This window comes from Strigops habroptila, chromosome 5 (assembly GCF_004027225.2).
Source record: "Strigops habroptila isolate Jane chromosome 5, bStrHab1.2.pri, whole genome shotgun sequence".
NCBI lineage: Eukaryota > Metazoa > Chordata > Aves > Psittaciformes > Psittacidae > Strigops > Strigops habroptila.
The window spans coordinates 49,321,554-49,345,358 of NC_044281.2; the positions used below are offsets into that span (position 1 = coordinate 49,321,554).

The 23,805-nt window shown below is 41.0% G+C and overlaps 1 protein-coding gene across 11 annotated transcripts in view; it reads right to left on the minus strand.

The window, feature by feature from the left end:
• The window catches only part of CCNT2 (cyclin T2), a 24,800-nt gene extending 3,676 nt beyond the window's left edge, over positions 1–21,124 (minus strand). The window contains exons 1-8 of one of the 11 annotated variants that reach the window (XM_030486311.1): positions 20,847–21,068; positions 20,011–20,092; positions 12,686–18,609; positions 12,172–12,300; positions 11,080–11,140; positions 9,725–9,787; positions 3,304–3,349; positions 1,854–2,017 (exon numbers count right to left, since the gene is read on the minus strand). In XM_030486311.1, coding sequence (XP_030342171.1) covers positions 1,854–2,017; positions 3,304–3,349; positions 9,725–9,787; positions 11,080–11,140; positions 12,172–12,300; positions 12,686–12,712 — 490 coding nt within the window. In that variant the 5' untranslated portion in view covers positions 12,713–18,609; positions 20,011–20,092; positions 20,847–21,068. The other 10 variants (XM_030486313.1, XR_003991438.1, XM_030486306.1 and 7 more) reach the window with 10 other exon arrangements.
• Positions 21,125–23,805: the final 2,681 nt, after the last annotated feature.

Genomic DNA, 23,805 nt, shown 5'->3' on the forward strand with positions numbered 1-23,805 from the left:
AAGCCATTTATACATCTGACTCTGTAGTAAGCAGGTTCAACTTTAAGTATTTTCCTAGACTGACAGGATACAGCATTTGCAGTAGTTATTACAGGCTGCATGTGGTTTCCGTTGATATTCAATACAAAAACCTTGTTAGCATTGTCAGTAAAGGCTACAGTATTTCACTACAACAGACTTCTGACCACTACATGCATCCTGAAAAACAGGCCTGCATTTAAGATTTTGTTTCTACTCTTGCAGAATCTGGATTTGTTAGACCAAAAATTTCAAGAGGGATCTGTACAAGCAATAGCTCCTAAAACACACTTGCCATTCAGCTCGGGCATTCCCTGTGTGAAGTGAAGTTTCCTTTAAAGCATAAATTTCTAAGTCGCTGTTTCAGTCATTCCACCAAACTTCAGGAACAATCAGTAACAGCTCTGAACAAAATACGAGCCATAAGACCCTCGAAGGACCTTGTTTTAAGCAACAGCTTTTGATTAATTTGTGTTTGAAGCAAAATAGCTGGCTGTGTTAAAAAAAACCAACCCAAAGATGCTTGCGATTAGCATGGCCACAAGGAAGCGCTGGTCTCCATGCTCGACAGCTGCAAAGAAAAATACTTGCCACTGAAATGCAATTTTACTCACAAGCTAAAAATAATAAGGTACAGTCAGAATTTGAATGCAAAAGTAGGTCTCCTGCAGGTCTGGAAGAACTGGCTTCCCCACACAACTCCACAAGCAACTTACGAACTAAGCTGCTCCCAAGGGCAAAAATGCTTCAGCCCTTTGGTCTGCCCAAATCTGTGACACACACCAGCTCCAAAAATGCTTCAAGAATGGAGTGGTGTTTACTGTGAGCTCACAGCACGTCTCCTTGGGTTTTAAGAGCTGACGCGATGTATGCTCACCAAATGCACAAACCAACAGCCAGCTGAGAAGGAAGGCAGGGTGGCGGTGTCTGAAACTACAGGTACAACTTAAAGCAGCCTGTTAAGACAGAGACGTTTGAAGCTGTGATTTTGAGCTCGCTCTGGCTGTGCCCCTCATGCGACAGCTGCTCAAGTTTTCACTTTCAAATGAAAAAAATATTGCTAGTAAGAAATAAAAGCTCAGCAGAAGAAAAAAGCAGCCCCTGGGGAGCTGTGCTGGGCCCTACCAAGTGTGGAGGCCTCTGCCACTGCTCTGAAACAAGTATTTCACTCTAGAACAAACAGCAAAGCCCCATACACAGATCTGAAAGCCCAAAGAGCTACCACCTCCACTGCAGTAGCGCATGCAAGCCTTAAATTCAGACTCCATTGTAATAAGAACTATTTCAAAGGATAGTAAACCTCTAGGTATATGGTCTTTTAGGTATATACTTGCTTCTCTGAAGCAACCACTTAACCAGAAAAAAATACTTTACAGTGTTTGAGATATCACAAGCTACAACAAATTAACACAGAACTGCCTTCATAAACACAGCAATTTTATGTATAGCTTTAAGAACAGTGGTTTCAGTGCCACTGAAGCCATGAACTTGGACCAGTGATGTACATAAAGTGATCAGGACCACATGAATTTGCACCACTAGATTTCCCTCTCTTTCCCAGTTCTGAAAAGCACTTCAAGGCAAGATTCCAACCTGCACATAACAAAAGGTATGTGGATGCCCCAGCCCACAAGAGGAAATAAAAAGGGTCTCAAAACCAAGCTTGTCTTCCCAAGTTCTCCTCTCTGCTGTACCCTTCTTTCACCTGAGGATCCACTACGTGAAGTCAGCAAGACTTAATTTAGGCTTAAAGCTACGCTCTTACTATACTATGCCCACATTTTCACATTAACAAACTCTTGAATTTCAAGATGTAGCAAGGCTGTCCTACTTACCATCTAGTAATTCTAGAGTAACTGAAGGATCTACATATTCCCACCAGTGTTTTCCATCAGTTGATACTGGAATCTCCCAGTTGGACCACTTGCAGGCCAAGTGAATGCACACACATGCTATCACTGTGGGCTTGTACTGAAGACAGAACGTGGTAAGGTGAAGACTGTTGCACAAATTTTGTAATGAGGAACCAGAGGAAATCAAACATGTAAAACAGAAAACCCAAACAAATCAATCATTAACATACAAAATAAGAGAACTTGTCAAGCAACAGTTATACATTAGTTCATAAGATATCTTACTGCCTTAAGAAAACAAAGGGCAGGGCGTTTATCTGGTAGAAAAGTTTAATTTGCTTTTATTGTAAGAAGCGTGATGAACAGTATATGTAAATTTACCAGCTATTCTACTGTACTTAAGCACTAAAAAGAAGTATAATATGGTCAATTAAAATTCTACAGTAAAAACCATACAGCTGACTATGCAGTCTCTGAAAGAGACAATCAGAAGAAGGTACCCGGTAGTTCCAGAAGCCAGGTGAATTACTTGTGGGCTTAGCTTTCACTAGGCCTGGATCTGTGATATTTGTGAACTCGCCTTCAGCCTCCAGCTGAAGTTTCACAGTTTGTTCAGTTTCACAGTTTTATCACAGCTTTTCTTAACACTGATTTCCAATACAAGAACCTCACCCACCAAGAAATATTTAGAAGAGCTGAAATAGTCAGCTGATATTGCTTAAGAACTATCTACACAAAATGTAATCCTCTTAAATAAAGCTCAGAGTTGTTTTGCAAGAAGTAAATTGAAGTAATCGAGAAATCAAGACTTAAATCTGCTCTCTAATTCCACCTGGGTATGACAGGTTATATATATTGTATATATGTATACACAGTCCCTGTCTGGAATCCTAGAACTTTAAATTCATGTAAACACTCAAGTTTTAAAACTATATACTAAAAGCTGTGTCTAAAAGGAAGAACATTGGACTACTACTAGTTTATCTGAAAAGAAAAATCAGCTAGTTGAAAAGATCTTAGGCCCACTACAATTTTATAAGTTAAGATTGGATCAATATATTTAAAGTTAAGAGAAAACTGCCATTAACTACAAGTGTAAACTAGAAATAGTTTTGTACTTACCAAGATGCTCGGATTTCTAGGTTAAGTTTTGTAATCTTTAGCTGCTATTCAGGCTACCAATTTTAGACTTATGCACTCACAATCGAGAAAAATGTCATCAGAAAGCACCACTACACTTCTCATTGTGCATTTAACCCCTCTGTGCCATCAGGCCCTTGTACAATACACCGCACTGCAAACAGGAAGGTACCACCACTGTAGATGGCCCAGTCTCCTGTTGCAACAAGGGTAAGACACATGTAGGGGGCCCTGCAGTAAAGGAAGCTATAGTGTGCTACAACAGTGCAACAAAGAGGTTCAGGATAACAACCTGTTGGTAGCCATGAAATAGGATGTCTGTGCCAAATCCTTGCTTGCTGTAAGAAAAGAAAAATGGAGAGATTAAAGATCTGTGCTAACTTGTCAGGTTCACTCCAAAATTAAAGCAGTTTTACCTTCCAAAAAGCACCACTTGGTATTTCCACAGAACTGATCTGAATGTAGCTAACTAGCTTTTAAAATAATCATTTCTGAGATACCAAAGAGGCCATTATATTTGGTAACTGGAGATGGACCGGCCAATCCACTCGCTGAGCATCCCCTGTACAACCCACAGAACAGATTCCTTTTGCTTATCTACCCCACAAACACCTCACACACGAGTGCGGGCTCTTCTAGGCAGCCCTGCTTCCCACCCTCAGTAACAGAAGACCCTTAGCACAACCCTGGACTGCAGCAAGGCAGTCAGTAAAAGCCAATTCACAGCACAGTGCGTGTTCTGCTCTTGGAGAGGAGCACAGCAGGATAGTGGGAGAACACCCCTCCACCCCCCAGCACCTCCCCCCAAACAGCCACATCTCTCCCCAAAGCCCTACTCCATAGCAAGCTCCCAAGCTAGGTGGTAAAAAAATTAAATTAATTTAATTAAGAGCACCGTACTCGGAACATTTTGTTCCATGTTTATTTAACCTATGGCAAAGCTTCAATAGGAAATAAACAACTTCATTTAGTTACAGTCAAGCTAAAAAAACCACACAAGACTGCAGCGTGCCAGAAAGGAAAAGCTAATGGCTTCGGCTGTTGCAGCCCTCCAGCACTGACCCCAACGCTCCTCACTCAAGTAGAACTTACTGTAACATGCATATAATGGAATAGCTGGGCACAAGGGGTTTAACTGAAGATTGAACGCAGCCTTCATTGAATTCTGACTTTGACACTATCACTTGAAACCAGTGCTACCTGCAGAAAGCGCATTGTTGAATTTCATGTCAAAGGAATATTGTTAAACTTTTACTTTAATAAGAATCTTTCCACAAAGGTTGAGAAAGCCTGCAATGGCTTTGCAAATTCAGTTTTTAAAAGGTGTATTAAAGGTGTGGTTTAATTTCTAACGATTGCCAAGAAGTACAAATCAGATTTGTTTTCACACTACCCAGCCAGGCAGTGCCATCATCCGAGAAGAATGTGAAAGTAGCAAGGGAACAGGATCTGTTCCTGTACACAAGTTCTACTAATCCATAATAATCAAAAGGTGAACTGAGGATGTGACAGTGTTATACAATAATATTTAGTTTGCAAACGATAATGGTAATTGCATGCCAGATTACATGGAGATCAACCTTCTCCTCTCCCTCCCATCACAAAAATGTAAGGCAGCATTACTAAACAGAAAAAGTGAAATGAGACTATTGTAACAAAACAAATGAAAACACAGAAGGGTTGAATAAGACTGATATTGATGTCTTGCTCTTCATTTTTCAAAGTAATGTTTAAAGGCTCTTCAATGATTTCTATATTCTGTAAAGTGACAACAGGTTTGAATTAAGGGACTGGACCAAAAAGCATCTCTAACTCTCACTGAAATGTGCCTTTAGAACAAGGAAGAAAAGCAGATGCCAGAAAACTTCTATTTAACATCAGCTTGAAAGTTGAGTAAATCAACACACATACCTGGAAAAAAAGAATCACATCTTGAAACACACATTTTAGCCTCAATCAAAAATTAATGTGCTAAATACCTTACCTATACTACAAGCAGTATGATAAGGTTTCAACTTATTTACAGCTAAATAATCATCATTGCTAAAACCAGCAAGGAATTTCAGCTCACAACTAAAGCCTATGGTAACACAAGGCACAACTGAAAACATCCATTCCAAACTCTTCTCTTACATTTAGGACAGCTTTGGTTTAGCAGAATCTATCACTAAAATTAAAGCTCATGAATTTTGGTTCCTACATTTTCCTTTATAGTGGTGGAAAGCGCACCTCCAAATGAACATAACCTTGAAGCAGAGGCCAAAACAAGCCAGCAGAGCTTCTCTGTCATAACTTACAAGCTGCAGGACTGATGACTATGATGCCAGCCATTAATAATCAATTCTGTAAGTTATCACTCAGGCGTGATTTAAAACACCCACCCTGTCTTACTGCAGCAGAAGCAACCATAAGGCAGGGGATTGCTAAAGTAGTAATCAAGATTTTTGAAACAGGAGTTGCTGTCCAACACACCTTCCCAAAGGCTACTGTCTCCAAGAAATTCCCAGTGGAAACCAAAATGCTCTTTATTGGGCGTAGCCACACAATTCAACCGGTTCCAATTCTGAGTCTTTTCTTCAACACCAGGTTATCTTGGATCTTGAGATAATCATGGAAATGCGATTGCCAAGTCACCCTTAGGAAGGTGGTAGCTGGCTATGCCTAGGACCCTGACAACATACAGACAACATTCCCCAGAAAGAGGGGACTGCAGATAAGCCAGTCTGCATCAGAAGAAAGCTTGCTGAGGTCCTTCTAGGCAAAAAGAAAAAGGCTCTGAATAGAGGAATGCTGGTGGATGCCTGTTGTATCTGGAAAGGGCTGGAGGAGGCCGTGGTGCAGGCATTCAGGTCTGAGCAGTCCTGGTGGCTTTGCTTTCTTGAAAATATTTAAACCTCGGGAACAGGCCTGTAAAATCCCAAGGTGAAAGTTCAAAATGCGAAGGCCGCCTGTAGCGCTGCTGGAGTGCAGCTGCTGTTTAAGGTCCTTCCACACCACTTAGTATACTAAGATTTACATTTTCCTCATAAGAATACCCTCCGAAAAAGCTGACTCATTTTCATCTCCTCTTCTGCTGACTTTATCAGCCCGATTTAAGCAACGGCACCTGTGCACACAGACACTACGGTACGTTTGAGGAATCTGACAGTGCTATTTCCACAAAAGATTAATAAGGATCATGGGTGTTCAAGATACCTGATAACCTGCAGAGTAGTGAGAACAATCCTAGAATCCTTGGGATCCAATCTTCAGTTCCAAAAGAAGGTTGTGTACCAACACAGAAAAAGGAATGACTGAAGACTTCCTGAGACGGAGATGAGGACACAGATTCCTCCTCTTCAAGTTCCATGAGAAGCAGGCTGGGAACAAACCAATTTGCACCAGAGCTGAAGAGGACCATGCCATGGTCTCAGCACTAGGGCAGTTTGCAGATCACTGAACTAGCATTCAAGCCAGTAAGGTAGTTTGACACCAGGACAGTTTTTAGTGTTGGGTTTTTTGTTTTTATTTTCTTTTTCTTCTCTCTTCAGCACCAACCATCCTTGGTTGAAGCTTGCTGACAAGCCTTCACAGATCCACTGCCTCCAGATTCCTTAGAGGACCTGTGGGATCCTAAGGAATGATGGTCCTGTCTCCTCTTCTCAGTCTCTTGACACTGAGGAAGAATGGTGCAGAAAAAAGACTGAGCCCATTCTCCTTGTCTACTATACTGACCAAACTGAAAAGATGGAACAATTTCATCAACCCATGAATCTTTGAAAACCAGAAGAAATAATTAGATACTTTACACCTGAGCGTTATGAGTCATGTATCCATCCAGTCACCCTTTATCTACAATGATCTGTGATGTCTAACACTACCTTCAGAAAGGCTTTCAATCTTAGAGATGACGAATTCAAATTTTTCTTTACTTGCACGTCGAAATGATTATGTTTATTTGCACCAATTCCCACTTACTAGTTCATCTTCAGCTTCCAGCAACTGATTCTGGTATGTCACTACAAGACTAGACAGTCTTCTGACAAAGGACTTGGCTGAATCTCTTGAGCACCACCGTCAACAGAACCTGGTTTGGTTTTTGTTCTTTTTCCATTTTGTTTTTAAAAGGGGAAGCTTACAGATTAATACAGGTAACAGTGACAGCATAAAGCACATTATGCTGGATGCACAACAACAAAAAGTGATACAGAGAATCAGCCATCCTCTTAGCCACTTAAGTTTAGGCAGCAAAAGGGTGTCTTCTCACCACGTGGCAACTCAGTGCACACATGCTAAGGCGAAATCTTTAGTATACCTGCATAACTCAGCTAACCTTGCTGCCTCTCTTGATACTTAAATAGCCCTATTACATTCCTCCCTTCCTTCTCTCCCTGAACATAGGGTTGGAGGTTCTAATCAAAACAGTCCTGGATAAGTTCATCATGTTTAATAAGAAATGTATTTCTGCTTTTCTGAAATAGTGCTTTTTGTCCAAGAAGACATGTTACCAGAACTGGTTGAAGCAACCTTGGATTTCATTAACTTCCCAGTGAATCCCTTTAGCACTGAAGGTTTAACACTGACAAGTTTCAGATACATTTTGAAAGCTTCAGGACTTGAGATCTAAGTGTTGCACCTACTCACAACACCACGCTATCCAATAAATAGATGTTAAGAGATAGAGAACTAAAATCATACCCCCACATCTTTGAAGATCATGTGCCCACAAGCCCATCTCTTTATTCACTCAATACATGACTCATGTTCCATGGCGATTATTCTCTACTTGCTTGACTTGCATGCAGGACTACAGATTTCATGCTCAATGTTTTTAATTTATGGATTAATTTGGGTTTGGTTTTTTTTTTTCCTTTTTTTTGGTTTTTTTTTTTTTTTTTTTGGTTTTTTTCCTTGGGTTTTTTTTGGGGTTTTTTTTTTTTTGTTTTTGTTTTTTTTGTTTTCTATTTTTTTAATATGAGGTACTCCAGTCCTGTGTTCACAGCCTGGGAACCCCTAGGAGGGGCATAGGCTGGTAAGAATCCCATTTGTGTACACACATACCAAGGAGCACACCTACTGAGGTGAGCAGGTTTTCAAGCTTCAGCAATATTACATTCACTTTGCACCAGTCCTTGAGGTACATGGATTTCAGCCCTCACTGGAGTCGTCAGATTTCAAGACTTGGTATAATTTTAGAATTCTAAGTAGTTTGTTAATCTCTGCTGACGTTAATATTAGCTTTAAAAAGTCAAAGTTAAAAATCAGCATGTACCTTCAATGTACGAATTTTGTCAGTACACAGAAGTAGTATACAAAGGAAAAAGCTGAACTTAGAGGGGTATCTGCCCTTGGCTAAAAGAAGTAATGTTTGTGTAGCAGTATGCTTTCCTCCTAGTAGGCTCAAGTCAAATACATTTGCTAATATTGAAATCCTAATGCAGCTACAAAACACCAACTGCCACCCCTCCCCACAGCCCCAAATACCAAGCAGAAGGGCAGGGGCTCACATAGAACAGTGAAATCCGTGCTCACATTTATACTGACCAACAGCTAAAAAAATCCAAGGTAAAACCCTACAGGGCTGCTGATGCAGACTATTGAGACTTCAGGTGCAATTAAACTTATGCACCGAGTCACAACCAAATCTGGACATAGAACAAAGAATCATTACCTTATAGCAAGAATAGCAATAAAGCTACATTATATGCAAATAAGTAACAGCACTGGTCCTGCTCAGAATCAAACTCTGAAGACACTATACCAGTAAGCTACTTTAAAATGAGAGACCTTTCCTTCAAACAAAAACTTTAATTCTAACTAAATTTGTTCTCTAGTAACTCTAATGTGATTAAGTTGTACCTAACCTTCCTATATTTTATGGGGGGGGAAGGAGGGAAAACCCACAACAAAAAACCTTTGAAGCACTTAACTTCACATTTTTCACTGCAAAGCCAACTAATGACTAACAACCATGGTCTAAGCATTTCCAAACACTAATTATGTTCCTTCATTAAAAAAAGTGAAAAGCTTTTACTAGGTGCTTTTACAACTGATTCCTATTTTTTTTTAATTTTTTTAAAGCTCCAAAGGAAACCAATTTAAGAATTAAAGGTGTGCCAAAACACAACAAAAAATGTTAAAGAACTAAATAGGTTTCTGGCCAGAGTCACATTAATGAGCTCCATACAAGTCAGAGGATATGATTATTTAACAAAAGATTTGGGGCTTTGTGCTACCACCCAAAATAGTAAGTACACCCTGCTCCAGAAAAACAATTAGTCACATCTTTAAGTATTTGCATGTGATAGCAGACCTACTATGCACTCTCTTTATCCCTCTCTTCATTACCTAAAAAGATTTGCTAAAACAAAAAGCAAGCATTAGCCATCAACAAACGTGCAGTCTAAGCTTCACTTGGTAAAACTACTTCAGAGTGAAAATAATCAACCCACAACAATACTAAGCAGTAGGCTATTCAGCTACTAACTGTTTCTGACATTTGAGAAAACGCAGAACAGACATTATTAAAATCAAAGCTAAAGAAAGCAAAAAAATTACAAAGGACAGAGATCCGGACTCTATCAGACTCTAAAGGTTAAGATGAAGCTTTTAGTAATTAGCTTTAAACAAACTTTTTGGATAACATAGTTAGTAAAGATCATATTAGAAAAATAACACCACATTTTACTAGAAAGGTAAAAAAGGACTTACAGAAGCCGTTAAAAGTCACTGACCTCTCACTAATTGCGTACATTTCACAACATCTGTGTGTGGATGTTCAATGGTAATCTCAAAACCTGAAGGGTTATGAATACATTTTAGAATTATACATTTGCATCTGTAAAATAAAAACCCAAACCCCTTTTGTTTCCCCCCAGTCCTAAAATACTTGCTTGCTAAGCCTCTGCACTACAGATCAAGTAACACTATTTAAGTGCCTTTTATTCTGCACCCTTTTGTACTTTTGAACAGGAGATGGTAGAACCACTTCAAGATCAATTAGTAAAACATTCCTTCAGTAATCTCAAGTCTTATATATATTTTGTATATTTTATATATATATATTTTATATATATATTTTATGTACATACATACATACATATATATATAACCCTGATGCAGCTACAAAATACCACCTGCCACCCCTCCTCACAGCCCCAAATACCAAGCAGAAGGGCAGGGGCTCACACAAAACAGTGAAATCTGTGCTCACATTTATACTGACCAACAGCTAAAAAAATCCAAAGTAAACCCTGGAACCCTGGAAGTTACTGTATTTTTAAAGTCGAACATATCTGAACAGTTTCTAGTACATTAAGGTGTCAGTAAAAGCGTGTGTGTGCACATGCACTTCAATCACCGATTTCTGGGACTTAAACATGTTGCACCTATGAAATTACAAATTAAGTCAATTTGTAGGTCAGTGACTTAAACTTTTCTTTGTTTATGAGACTATTTTAAGAACGAGGTCAAACAACACACTCAAAGTGATATTTAAGAATATCTGAGTAAGTCAGTGTTCTCAGGCTTGCTCAGCTGTAATTACCTCTAGTTAGGTTACTTAAAAGTCATAAGAGCTTCTTATCAGAACATTCCATTTCAAATTTTGGAATCACCTGAATCCATTAAATGGTTACACTATGACTTGTGATGTTAAGAGGTAGCAATCCTGCTCAATTATGTAATGTTCTATGGAGAGGCAAAATGGGGAAAAGCACTTGGTATAAAGCTCCTCCCAGTTGTTTCAGAACACATACGCAGCTAACATGGTATAACATGTTACCTCATATGAAGAAATACCAAGGTAGTTACTACTTTGGAGTAAAATCTGCCTGGAAGGGTGTACACTTCTACTCCATCAAGCTGTCAGAAACATCCATTTACAAGTACAGATATGCCTTTTATTTTTTTTAACCCTAAATGAACACAATAGAACTGCTAATATAAAAACTAAATTCACAGGTCAGAAGTTGTATGCAAAATAGTAGAATTCTAGTGTACCAACAGCACATAAAAAAATCCAGTTACTTGGGTGCCATTACTTTCTCACAGTAAGTTGGCTGCACAGGAGATATTTAGAAAGACATACCTAAAGTTTGAAGCATTATTGTTTCAAGTATAACCAGCTCTTGGGCTTGCTGAAGGTATGCCTGAAACAAATAAGAAAACAGGTCAAGATGTAGTTATGTATTGTTTCAAGAGTTTAATTATACTCTTCCTATTCAAACACTGGTACTAGCAACACAAGTTGAGACCACTACCCAGGCCAGTTAAAACCAACAACTCCAATACTTTACTGAGGTAATACTTTCTTCTACCTGCGTAAGCAGCCTAAACATCTTTCACAATAAGATTTCTTTAGTCTGGATCTTATAAAATCTATTCCAGCAAAAAATTTCAGGGGGGTGGGAGGTGGGGTGCCGCAAGATTTACTAAGGCTTGCCAGTGAAAATCCACTCAAGTATCTCTAGGCAGTTATCCATTTTACAGGTACGTTAAAGTACAGCTGGATATACTCAGTTGGCCTGCGTTTAGCAAGCAGGCTCAAACGCACATATATATATATATACCCACACACACATATACACCTCATTCCGAGAGCTGGGAGCATAGCAAAGGTGCTCAAATACTTTTCTATGTCAGCTGAGGTCCAGCAGGGTATAACAAGCTCAGCCTGACCTTCAAGCTGAACAACTCCAGTGCATTTCCACAGTACTTCCTCTTATGTTTTGCTTCAGGATGAATCATCTCAGGAAAGAATATATGAACTATAAAGTCTGTGGAAGCTGTACAAACTTTGGCAAATGAAGGGAAGACCAATATGTAGCAGAGGCAGCAGCAGACAACTGAATGTAGATAACGGTGCAATGAGCCTCTAGCCAAGACAAACAGTGTCCTGAACTCCTCTCTGCACAAACTGTGTGACTTACGGAACCATGCATGAAACCTCTCACTTCTTAAAACTAATGCAAGTTCAAGATGAAATAATCTCTTCAAGTTTCATAACACAAATCTTTGAGACTTAAGTAAGTTATACTGGGTAATACGAAAGACTTCAATGGTGTAAAAATAAGGGTTTTTTTTTCTAGTTCGCAGACAGCAATAATCCAGTCGAGACAATACAACGTATCATTAGATGAAGTGTCATCTGATTATCTGTAAACCCATGACTTCCACCTACATCACTCTTTGTATCCAGTTGCGGCTCTTGAGGATGAAGACAGGCATTTACCACTTTAATAACATGTTCAAGTTTCCGTGGCTGTTCTTCCACTTTTGCAGCCAAAAACAATGCTGTAGGAGATATTATCTGAAAAAAAAAAACCAAACCCAAAACATACATGTACTTATTCAAACTTTTTACAAGTAGGACTTCAATTTTTATGGACAGTCTAAACTAGTAGTTAGAAAAGGTTTAAGAAGTTGGATTTTTTTCTGTTTATTTATTGTTTTTAACAGTTCTGAAATCATGCAAGGCAACACAAAATAAGTAGTCACGGTTTATTTTAGAACTGATGTAATCCACTCGACAGCACAGGGAGGGAGTAGCATATATGTTAAATTACATTTGTGAGTAAGATGTCTGAGGTCAAACTAATTCTAGTTCAACATAAAAAGAACAGATTTAGTTCAGAAGATTTAGTCACACTAGAACAGGCTGTTTCAAGTTAAATATACTTTGCGATAAAATTCACCCAATTTCTTGCACAGTAGGGAGCCATTACACCGTCTTTTCGGTAAAAGATCTGCTAGCATTTGATTCTCCTAAAAAGCGAGAAACTTTGCAGAGAACTTTAATAAAAGCAGCTTGTTACATAAACTCTGGTTGCATAAGTAAAAGCTTACTCTTAGAAACCTTACTATATACCCAGCAGCATCTGGAGAACAAAGCACAAGGGTTCATAAAACACCAGTTATAATAAAGACTGCAAATTACATTTAAAGAAGAAAAACTTTATAAAACTCTAGGTGTCACAAGCCAGCAGCAAAGCACCCATTAGCATTTCAGTATCACCTAGGAGTTCACTATAAAGTAGTTTTGATGCCTCATTGTCAGCTAGAACAACTGACATACATAAATACAGATCATAAAGAATCAGGGTTCTCTCTGTATGCAAAAATTGCCCATGTTAAACAGGAATGAAGATGACATCAGAAATCTTCATGCAGATTAAACTGGTTAAATTTAAGCCAGTATAAAGCATTTATTCAGGGATCGAAATAGCTGCTTGTTGAGTATTCAATTAGTGCACAGTGTAAGCACTGCAGGTATTGGATTTCTCATTCAATGCCCAAATAGAACTAAACTGAATGAACTGAAGAGCAGTCATACTCCCCCCTGGAGTGAGGGTTTTTTTGTGGGGGGGGAGGTCAGCAAGCAGCCCTCTGTTATGCCAAAATGGAACATTTGGTATAAAAATTTGCAGCATGTGAAAAACTGCAGCAAGTTAGCATTGAACATTTAAGCAATGACACTTCTGGAGCTTCCCAGTATATCGAGGGAGCACTTTTTGTCTCCTTAAATTACTTTGAAATGTCCACTTGGATCTTAAGTAAAACTTCTAAGTTGGCAGACTAGACGAAAACTGACACCCTGGGAAGGTGATATCCTTTGATGCTAAGAAATATGCCATGAAGAAATCTAGTATGCTAAAAAATACTAAACCACCCAAACCAAGTCACAGGGAACAAATCCTTCCACAAAGGAGACAAAAGAACTGCTTTCTTTTCAAGAAGCTTGTAATTTAAGCTTTACCAATGAATGAAACAAAAACCTGAAGTCAGGTGTTGCTGAACAAAGCCATATTAACACTGTCATTTAAAACTTCTGATGATTTTTGAGAGAAGTCCCTATCCACATCACCTGAAGTAACGATGCAAAATTCTGGTAGAAATTCCCTTTGCTAGGGACATACTGTTTGAAATAAGTCTCACTTATGCTGGGAGATAAACTTCTGAACATTGAATGTGATACAAAGGCTTTCTGGAGTTCAGAAAGCTACAGTATCAACAGCTTTGAAGTGCCAGAAGACGCAGATGATACACAGTAGCAACACATGAATGAACCAACATACGCAGGCCACATAAAGGATATTTCACAGGGCAGACAAACCTCACTCCAGCCCAGTAATGCAAGAACCAAGGCAAATCTCTCATTTACATTTGTTTCATCCATCTAAGCCCAGTGTGCTTTAATGACTTAGGGCAGGCATAACTGAGGAACGTGTTTGAGGCCAGCACCTCCTGCACCAGGGCCAGCCTAAGAGGAAGGATTAGTTTCTCAGACATAATCCTGAGCTTCTGGGAAAAAACAGATTAGGAGACGGAGCCAGGAAGCCAGAGAAACATGAATGACAGAGAAGAAAGGAAATTGGGAATGTTTAAGAATCAACAGAGTTATGAACAAACAAGTTTGACAAGAGGAAATGGACAACAGAAACAAGGAGGCAGAGGCATTAATGGAGGGCACCAGAGAGACTAGAACTGGTTCAGTTTTATTTTTTTAAACAATGAGGCTGACCACCATGGAGTGAAAACTAAGGCACAGCACTGAAATCACCAAGGAAGGTAAGTTAAATCATGAAGTATATAGAATAGAAATTAAATGGATGATGGGAAGAAGCTTTAACAGACAATAAATAGAAGATCCTTTCCATCCTCCCAGGATCACAAAACAGATATTCAGTCAGTAACCTGCAGCCATGCCTTACTGCTGGGCTGAACAAGAACAAAATCAACCGCACTGTGAGCGATGAACTGTTGCTCCCTGCTGTTCTCTCCACCTCTCTAGCCTTACTGTCCCCACCAAGTGTCACACCCAAGTACCTGCATTCAGACCCTACAGTTCTAGCTTTGTGTGCAAGTTAATTCAAACACATCCCAACACAAGGTCTCTTTCTAGGTAGTTTGTGGGTATAGTTAAACATACATGGAATTTTCACAATTCACCTTTCTGAAAAAATTAACTTCCAACAATTACCATGACTGGAAATATTTCCATTTCACAGAGACATTCTCCAAACCAAGCCACCAGTAACTGCACGATTGAATCATCAGCAAATTCTCTCTCACTATTATCATATGTCTGACTGCACTGAAGTTTTACTTCATTCCAAAAAAGCATCTTCTGCATCAGACTGACTTCAGGTTATCTTCCAATTTACTGAAACAGATCTATTCTGGCCAAGAAGTCTCCACTCAATTCCTGATCTCCAAGAACTTACATAAAGCACAGTTTTGGTGGTTGATTTAAATCAAACTGATTAACTGGCACTTAACTCCGGTTCATCAGAAATCTATGTCCACTCCAAGTATCTATTTCCTTAAACAAAAAAAAAAAAGCAGCATTGGCTTCTGGCCAAAGAATTTCAGGTCTCTGTCTTGTCTAGGGCAAGGGTTTTCATTCCCAGTTTAGAGCAGGTTGGTATTTTTGTCTTCCATAGCATTTATTCAGGAAAATAGACATCCTAATAAAATTTCAGATTTGGCATGCATACAGTCCTCTGTGAAGACAGCACACCTGCTAAGTGTATAACTGGCAAAGTTACTCAAATGCTTTCATTCCTTTCCAATTCTCAAAAATAGCAGAAAAAGCAAAGCAGAATAAAGAAGTAAAATTAAAGGCACAGACTTGACAAAACCATGAGCTTCCTGCCTATAAACATCTGCATTTGACATAAACCTAAATAATTCAAAGAAGTTATCTACCATGCACCCAAAATACTCTAAGCTTTTGAGAAATATCTTCAGAACATCACACGTGATTTATGAAATCCCAGTTTTTTACTATCTGAGAATTGCAGAAGCCAAGTCCCACTGAAAGAGAAAAACCAAAACATAAGAGCCTTATTATCACAGTCCAGGAGCATTATACAGCAAGTATTACTGGTGCGATACAAGTCCTTTTTTACTTAAAAAGTACAAGACATATTGCAAAAAGTGTTGTTATAATGAAGGCATTCAGAATTATCTCAGAATACAGCTGCAGCACATTTTCTGTGGAGTCCCTCCCCTTTTAACACCAATATTAGTATGTTTTAGACTTGATACAAATTAGCTTAAGATTTTAAGTGGTTCCAGTCTGTGATACAGGTTTTCGAGTGTGAACAGAAGGAGTTGCAAGGTTGGGGTTTTTTTTAATTATAGCCAGGAGCCCACATTGCATAAAAAAAGCAACTATGTTAAATTGCAAGATCAAAACCAGAACTGAAGTGCCCAAACAGCCTCACTAAAACTTGAGGTGTATTGTGGAAGTTTCAAGAACTTTGCATAACTGCAAAGTCAACTGTTCAATACCGCAATCTGGATGGGGCACGAGAAGCAAGAAGGGAATACAGAAGGATAGGAAGCCTTCCACACAACCCACCAACCTTGCACTTCACGGAAAAAATCCCTCCTGCAGCCTTCTTTAGGCACTTCACATAAAGTTCCACTGCACATCACACAAAAAACCCCTTGAGATCAACAAGTGTATGTTCAACTGGTTGTTTGGTATTCCACAGGGCATTTCTAAGGATTATATTTAAAAATACAGCTACGCTTTGGATGCCTTACCTCTCATTTCCAGCATACCAAGGATTTTCCCCCCTTCTCTGTTCTTCAAATCGCAGTGTACTGAAGAATAAGACTCTAAAAGAGGTATTTGCTATAGAATAGCATCAAACACACTAAGTACTACAAAAACGGTATTTCCAGAGGAATTTTAATTTTCAAGATATCTTAAAGTCCAAGTTAGGCTAGGATTTCCTATAAAAAGCCAGCAAGCTCCCTTCCCACCCCGATACTAGTACTGACTAACTTTATACTCAGTGAACCAAAGTTACTATGCCCTTGTCAACGGTAATGTAAAAAGAATAATTTGTACTACTGCTGAGGAAATTCACAGGAGTTCCTGAAATGTCATTTGCATGGCGAGGGAAAATCAGTAGTCAGGGCACCTAATTCTGCTCACTAGTATCAGTAAAGCAAGTTTCCACCCCATTACTAGGGAACAGCAACCTTGCAAGGTCTTAACCTGCTTTGACTGCAAAACCTCAATACATTCTTCTTTGCACCTAAATGTATGCACTTAGTAGATAGCCCCCTGCAATTCAAAAGCTACTTGCTAACCCACAGTAACTTTGCAAAAATAGGGCTATTTGGTCATTAAAGCAGTAAATGTAATGCATTCAGAATGAACTCAGACTACATTAACTGCTATGTGCACCCCTGTGGCTCTACAGATTGAAGATGCTGTTGGGAATTCTGTTGCCTGTTCACAAATCTTGAATGCCTCTAAAATGGTTTAGCAATAACACTGAAGAAAAAAAAATAAAGAACTAGAAAACAGCTAGTAAGTAAACGACCTTCTACTAGAAGACCTGTTTATTAACAATTAAGTACACGTGACTTAAATGTAAGACAGACGTGTGTATTTGTACAACCCAGCAATTACCCATGCAAGTGTTTATTACTTGCCTAAAAACATTAACCTACCAATAAAGCAAGAAAACAAAGGCTATATTTTTTCAGCTGGCCATCATAAGGCATTCTGACTAATGGCCATCTAATTTTCTAGCCCCAGCCTTCAGATTCCTTCTTGCCATGGACAAACATCACTACATGCACACAGCAAAGAAATATTAGAGATATACTCTATATACTGTCAAAAATGTTAGCTATGTCTTAGTTCAAGACTGCCAGTACCTCACTATTTAATTTCTCAGGATTAGTTTCTTCTTGCAGTGGATTAACAGTGTTACATTTTTTGGCTTGCCAAGTACTCTGGAGATTTTATATTAAGTATTTATTACGCTCCTTGGCTTTTGCTTCTCTACAGAGAGCCCACCAGATGCTTTGGAAGTATTTTAAAAGTGACTCACATTCACTTTAAGACCACTCCTCTTTACCCTATAGAAAAATAAGAACATTCATTTGCACACAGAGCTGCTGTCTGGTCCTACGCTCACCAAGAATTACACAAGGTAATTCAGCAGGAATCTGTACTACCAAGTGCTATCTTGCAGCACACTTGCAATAGTATTACCTAAGAATTAATTTACCAATGTACTTTCCCCCTCTCGTAATAGCTGCAGTTTCCATGGCACTCAGCGATTAGATAGCTTACTTGTGAATTTTAAGATTCATAAACGTAACTTAAGACAGAGTTTTCATAACAAGACCACTATATATCCAAATACTACTGTGCTTCCAGTTCCAAGTGACCAGCGTTTTCCACTGTCTAGTGAAAACCCAGAGCAGCTGAAGCTTCTTGCTACCTAACTCTACCCTAGATTCCCAGATGGCAGTACAAACAGTAACCTAGCAGGCAATACATCTAACGCAATACATCTAACACAAGCCCCAGCTACAGCAGTTCTACACAGAGCGAGCTCTTCACTCCAAGCAGCTCTGCCTGTATCAAGTTTGCAAACCATCACAGGCACAAAAACTTTGGATGCCTCACCTGATCCTCTTCCACTGGCTACAGGTTCCTGCTACATGAGCCGGTACACAGAGGGAGCAGAGGTGGAACAACTGCTTTACTGCCTTCACTTGATATATTACAGAAGGACTTTCAAAGAGCATATTCCACCACAAAGCCTGCTGGAACTTGATCCTCATGTGTGCTAATCTTGCTCTAAAACCAGAAAACTATTTTAGGGAAGTACATTTTGATTTATATGTATATCCATTCAATACTCTGAGCTCTCTGTCACCACACAAACAAAACCTACATTATAGATTTCTCCCAGTTAAAGTGTTTCAGGCTTATGCACACTTAGCTCAAGTTGTACTCAAACACTTAGCTTTTTTTACATAAAACCCTATAACACCGCAGTGTTGGTAACAAGCTTGCTGGAAGTTTGAGTTTTGCCTCAGATTTTGCACAAAAATAATTAAATACACTTCTGAAATGTACCTACAGACTAATAGCTATTTCCTAATGAATACACACCAAATAAAGCATCCATCTGCTCAGGCAACAGTGATAAACAAATTCATGCCAGACAAAAGAGTGATTAACACTGTAACCCACTCTGTACCTGCCCAAATTTCAGACAGTGCAAGATCTGCATGATTCTCCCCCTTGACAGACCAAGGTCTGCTCTGGTCTAGACCATAACATCTGCCACAGTCTCGACCTGTGAAAAGTCACAATCTCAGACAACTCATCCTCACCAGCTGGTGACATACCGCCGTTGTTATTAACTGTTCTTGCAAATTCAGTATAAAAGATCGACTAAAAGTACTTAAAAAACCTGAAAACAAACCCCACAACAAACCCCCAGGAATCCCTGGAATATTATCAGGTTTCTAACTGACACATCCAACACTGGCCATAAGAAAATAAAAAAAAAAAACCCTGAAATTTGCAAGTTGGTATCTCAAGTTCCACACCTGTCACAAAGTCCCTCAATCACAGGCAGTGTTTTTACTGAAGGATTCAGCTCGTCATAACATATTCTGTGTTCCGATCCAGCATATCTACTTAATTGGTTAAAAACAGGAGAGCTGGCATTGTCTCATCAGATTTAAAGATCTTTCTTGTCTAACACGACTTATCATCATGCTGCTTAAGTCTAGACTGGTTAAATGAATTTACACTGTTTTTCAAGACCAGATACATAATCCATATGGATCTGCACATAACCATATTATAATTGTCTGACACACCATGCTTGCACTACCACCGACTTCATTAACAAAAATGTGTGTTCCTACACATCAGCCTTTCAAACTACAGCACGTGAGCACTAGTCAGATTCAAAGCATCTAAATGCATTCTTCACACATCCAAATCTGCTTGCTGTTGGTGCCTACTTTTTCATTTTGGTGGCAGAAGGTACAATCTAATTGCCATCAGTTAAAATAATTCAAAGTTGAAAAGAATTATTGTTATTCCTTCTAGAACACCAACACGAAGCAAGAATTCCTATAAACAGACCAAACTTTACAATCCAGCAAAGCAATATAACAATTGTCAGTTAGACTGCCAAAATTACGTGTGTATTATTACCACATGTAAAATCATACTTACATTTCGATTAAATTTTGTAAAGGAATGATGCATATAAAACCTGTGCATGTAAACAATTGCAGTATTTATCGTAAGCTGAGATCTGGAAGATTAAATTAAGGAAACACTACATATTCATATTCAGAAAATTGTTTACAAGGACTGAAAGTGACGTGCTTTCTGCATCTATCACTACTTTCAACATACGGGCTTCAGCTGAAAACGGATTAAGGACACAACACTTCAGAACTTAACTACTATTAACACCCTGAATGAAAATACTCCGGCTGAATGGAAACTCCTCATTGGGCGACATATACTGAAATACTGTCTCGAGTGCTTTTGTTTTGTTCCAATCCAACTGTTTCAGCAGGTATTCGAGGTTTTAGTCTTACGCCGATCTCTTTTTTTTTTTTTTTCTCTCCTCATAAATCAGATTTAAGAATGGCCAACGAGGAGATGCCCGTTTGAAGGAAAACGAGCCTGCAATCAACCGGGGTGTACTTCAGAGGTGCCTGCACCGGCAGCTACCGACACGAGCACAGGCAGACGGCTCGGTACGGACCCGCCGCCGGCGCGGCCAGCCGCGACCCCGGCCTCCCTCACTCGCCGACAAAGGCGGCGAAGCGGGGGCTCGGCGAGGCTCCTCCTCCCATTCTGTGCCTCACGGCCGCGGCTCCATTCCACGAGAGCGCCGTTCGGGGACTGCCGAAGGAGCGAGGAGAGTCCTGGGGAGGGAGGGTGCCCCTCTCCCGGGAAGGGGCCCCCGCCGCCGGCCCCGGCTCCCCGCTGCCCTCAGCGCGGCGCGCGGCCCGCTCCCGCCCGGCCCCGCCGACCCACAGGCCCTGCTCGGATACACGTTGAGGCGCTGGCCCATGTCTTGAATGAGGTTGGCCGCCTGCTGCCGGTACGAGAGCTCCTTGTCGGCCTCCACGCCGCAGCGCCGCGACGGCGTGTTCTCCAGCTGCTCGCGGCTGAAGAACCAGCGCGACGCCGCCGAGGAGCCGCCGCCGCCGCCCCGCGCCGAGGAGCCCGTGCCCGAGCCCGCCGCCGCCATGACACTTCCTCCCCCTCCCTCCGCGGCCCCGCCCGCCGGCAGCGGCGCCGCGCCCGGCCCCTCCCCCCCGCCTTCCATCACCGCTCTCGCGAGAGCTGGCAGGCCGGCGCGCGGCCGCCCCGCCTCCTATGTGCCCTGAACCATAGAGTCTCGCGGCAGCGCAGCAAGAGCGGCCGCGCACGGGGAGGGTCACGTGGCCTTGCAGGGCGGAGGGGGGCGGACATCGCCCCCACGGGCACGTGACACGGGGAGTAACCAACCGCCGCACCAGAGCGGGCTCCGGCGGCCGGAAGTGACGGGCCGCGGGCGCTGATTGGCTGCGGCGGGCCGGGGCCGGGGCGGAAGGGTTCCTCAGCCGCGGGTTAGACAGGCGAGAGGGGAGCTCCCCCCAAAGCCACCCCGGGCGGCGGCGCGGGGAGGTGCCGCTGCGCAGCCCCGCGCCCTTGCGGCAGGTGTGGCCGCACCGGGCCTGTCCTGCGGCGCCGCGCCCCGGGTGCCCGTTGAGGTCTGGGTTTGGCGTGGGGCCGCGCCGTGGCTGGTGTGTTCCGCGGTGGTTACAGCCCCGTGTCACCGCGGGGGAGGCAGCGGCCGCAGGTCGCGGTTCGTGTCCTTGTCCCGGCGCTCGGCAGCGGTTTCTCACACCGCTGGGGCGCGGTTGCGGGAGGGGAGCGGCCCGGCCGAGCGCCGCCGTGCTGCTTGGGCTGTAGTCGTGTGTGCCTCGGCTGCTAGGCTTCCCTTGAGAAGACTGGCGGGCTGAGGCACATAGCCTCTATTTAGTCTTTATTTAAAGTTCTGATTATCGTAGATCCAAATGAGAGCTCCGAACATCCCTCTTGTGTTTAGCATTCGCCACTAGCACTCCACAGCGGTCTTGTTCACCTAAAATCAGATTGCAACTAGTTCATTTACAAGTTCGGTGCATTTTTCATACAAGCAGTTATAACTTTATACCTAGGCCCAACAGAACGCTAATGAAATACACAGATGCATAATGAAGCATAGACAGAGATGATTTCTGTTCGTCCTTCACAACAGTAAATCATTAAGATCTTGCATGCGCAGAGGAAATTTAACTATAAAGATTTCTGCTGGAAATAGGAGCTGATCTTTGCCTTCCTATTTCTGTGCCTTTAATAATCTTATAATGCATTGTTCTACCTCGTTTAAATCATTGCATAAAACTGAGGGGGGTTGTGCGTTCAACTTAAGTTGTTTTATTCCTTCAAAAAACAGTGGAAGAGTATCAAGAATGTTCTTGTCAATAATTAGAATTTTACATTAGCTTTGTTAATTAAAAAAAGGAAGATGTAGGGAAGATTATATATATCCCTGTCTTAAAAATCTTAATACATCGAGAGAGTAGAATATGATTAACTAATGACAGTGAATAATGAATATGATTTATGCGGAGCATGCATATTAATTAATTGCTATGCAGAGCTCTGCAATCACCCAGTCAGTCACAGGCTAAGGTAATTAAATACTGTTCTTGCTATTGGAAAGGTTCCAGACCTTGGTCCTCAAAGATGTAATATTGCATTCTCACTAACTTCACTGGTTTCATTCATAAAAAATTGAAATAATTAATCCAGTTCAAATGAACTGGAGGGATCACAGTGTATTTTCCTCTTACATCTGTTCAAACGTGAAAATCAGATATGCTGAAGAAAGAGAAGACGAGAACAAAGTTGCCTTTCTTCAGCTCTGAAATATAAATAAAACAATCTGCTTGGAAAATCGTACATTTCAGTAGCTCAGTGCTTGCATGTAGATATTTAAATAAAAAAGGTTAAAAGGAATCTTGTGAATCTGAGGACAGCTATTGTTAAAACTATTTTATCTAGGACCTCTTCTCTTCTTACATGAAAACCATGGTATTTCCAGAGCCTAAACCTCTGAGCTGCTGACTACTTCAACTTCTGATGTCCAGTAGTCTTTTATAGACTGTATTTGGAGAAGCAATGTCGTAAAGATCCAAATGCAATAATTAGGTGTTGCGGTTTAACCCCAGCTGGCAGCCAAGCTGCACACATCTGCTCACTCATTCCCCTCCAGTGGGGTGGCGGAGAGGATGGGAAGAGTAAAAGTGAGAAAACTCATAGGTTGAGACAAAGACAGTTTAATAGGTAAAACAAAAGCTGTGCACACACAAGCAAATGAAAACAAGGAATTCATTCACCGCTTCCCATGGGCCCGCAGGTGTTCAGCCATCCCCAGAGAAGCAGGGCTCCATCACATGTAACTGTTACATGAGAAGACAAAACGCCATCACTCCAGACGTCCTTCACCTTCCTCCTGCTTCCCCCAGCTTTACATGCTGAGCATGATGCTATATGGTACGGAATATCCCTGGGTCAGTTGGGGTCAGCTGTCCTGGCTGTGTCCCATCCCAGCTCCTTGTGCACCCCGACTCTGCTCGCTGCTGGGGTGGGGTGAGGAGCAGGAAGGGCCTTGACTCTGTTTAAGCGCTGCTCAGCAGTAACAAAAACATCCCTGTGTCATCAACAGTGTTTGCAGCACAGATCCAAAACATAGCTCTGTACTAGTACCTACTATGGAGAAAATTAACTCCACTCCAGCCAAAACCAGCACACTAGGAAAACATAATTAACCTGCACAAACCACTCGTTGTTTTATTTTGTTTTGGGGTTTTGTTTTGGGTTTTTTTTTTTTTTTTGACATTAAAGAAGGACAAAGCTTGCTTTGTGTGCAACAGAGGCTGGTATCAGCACAAACTGCTGATGCTCAGCACCTTTCGG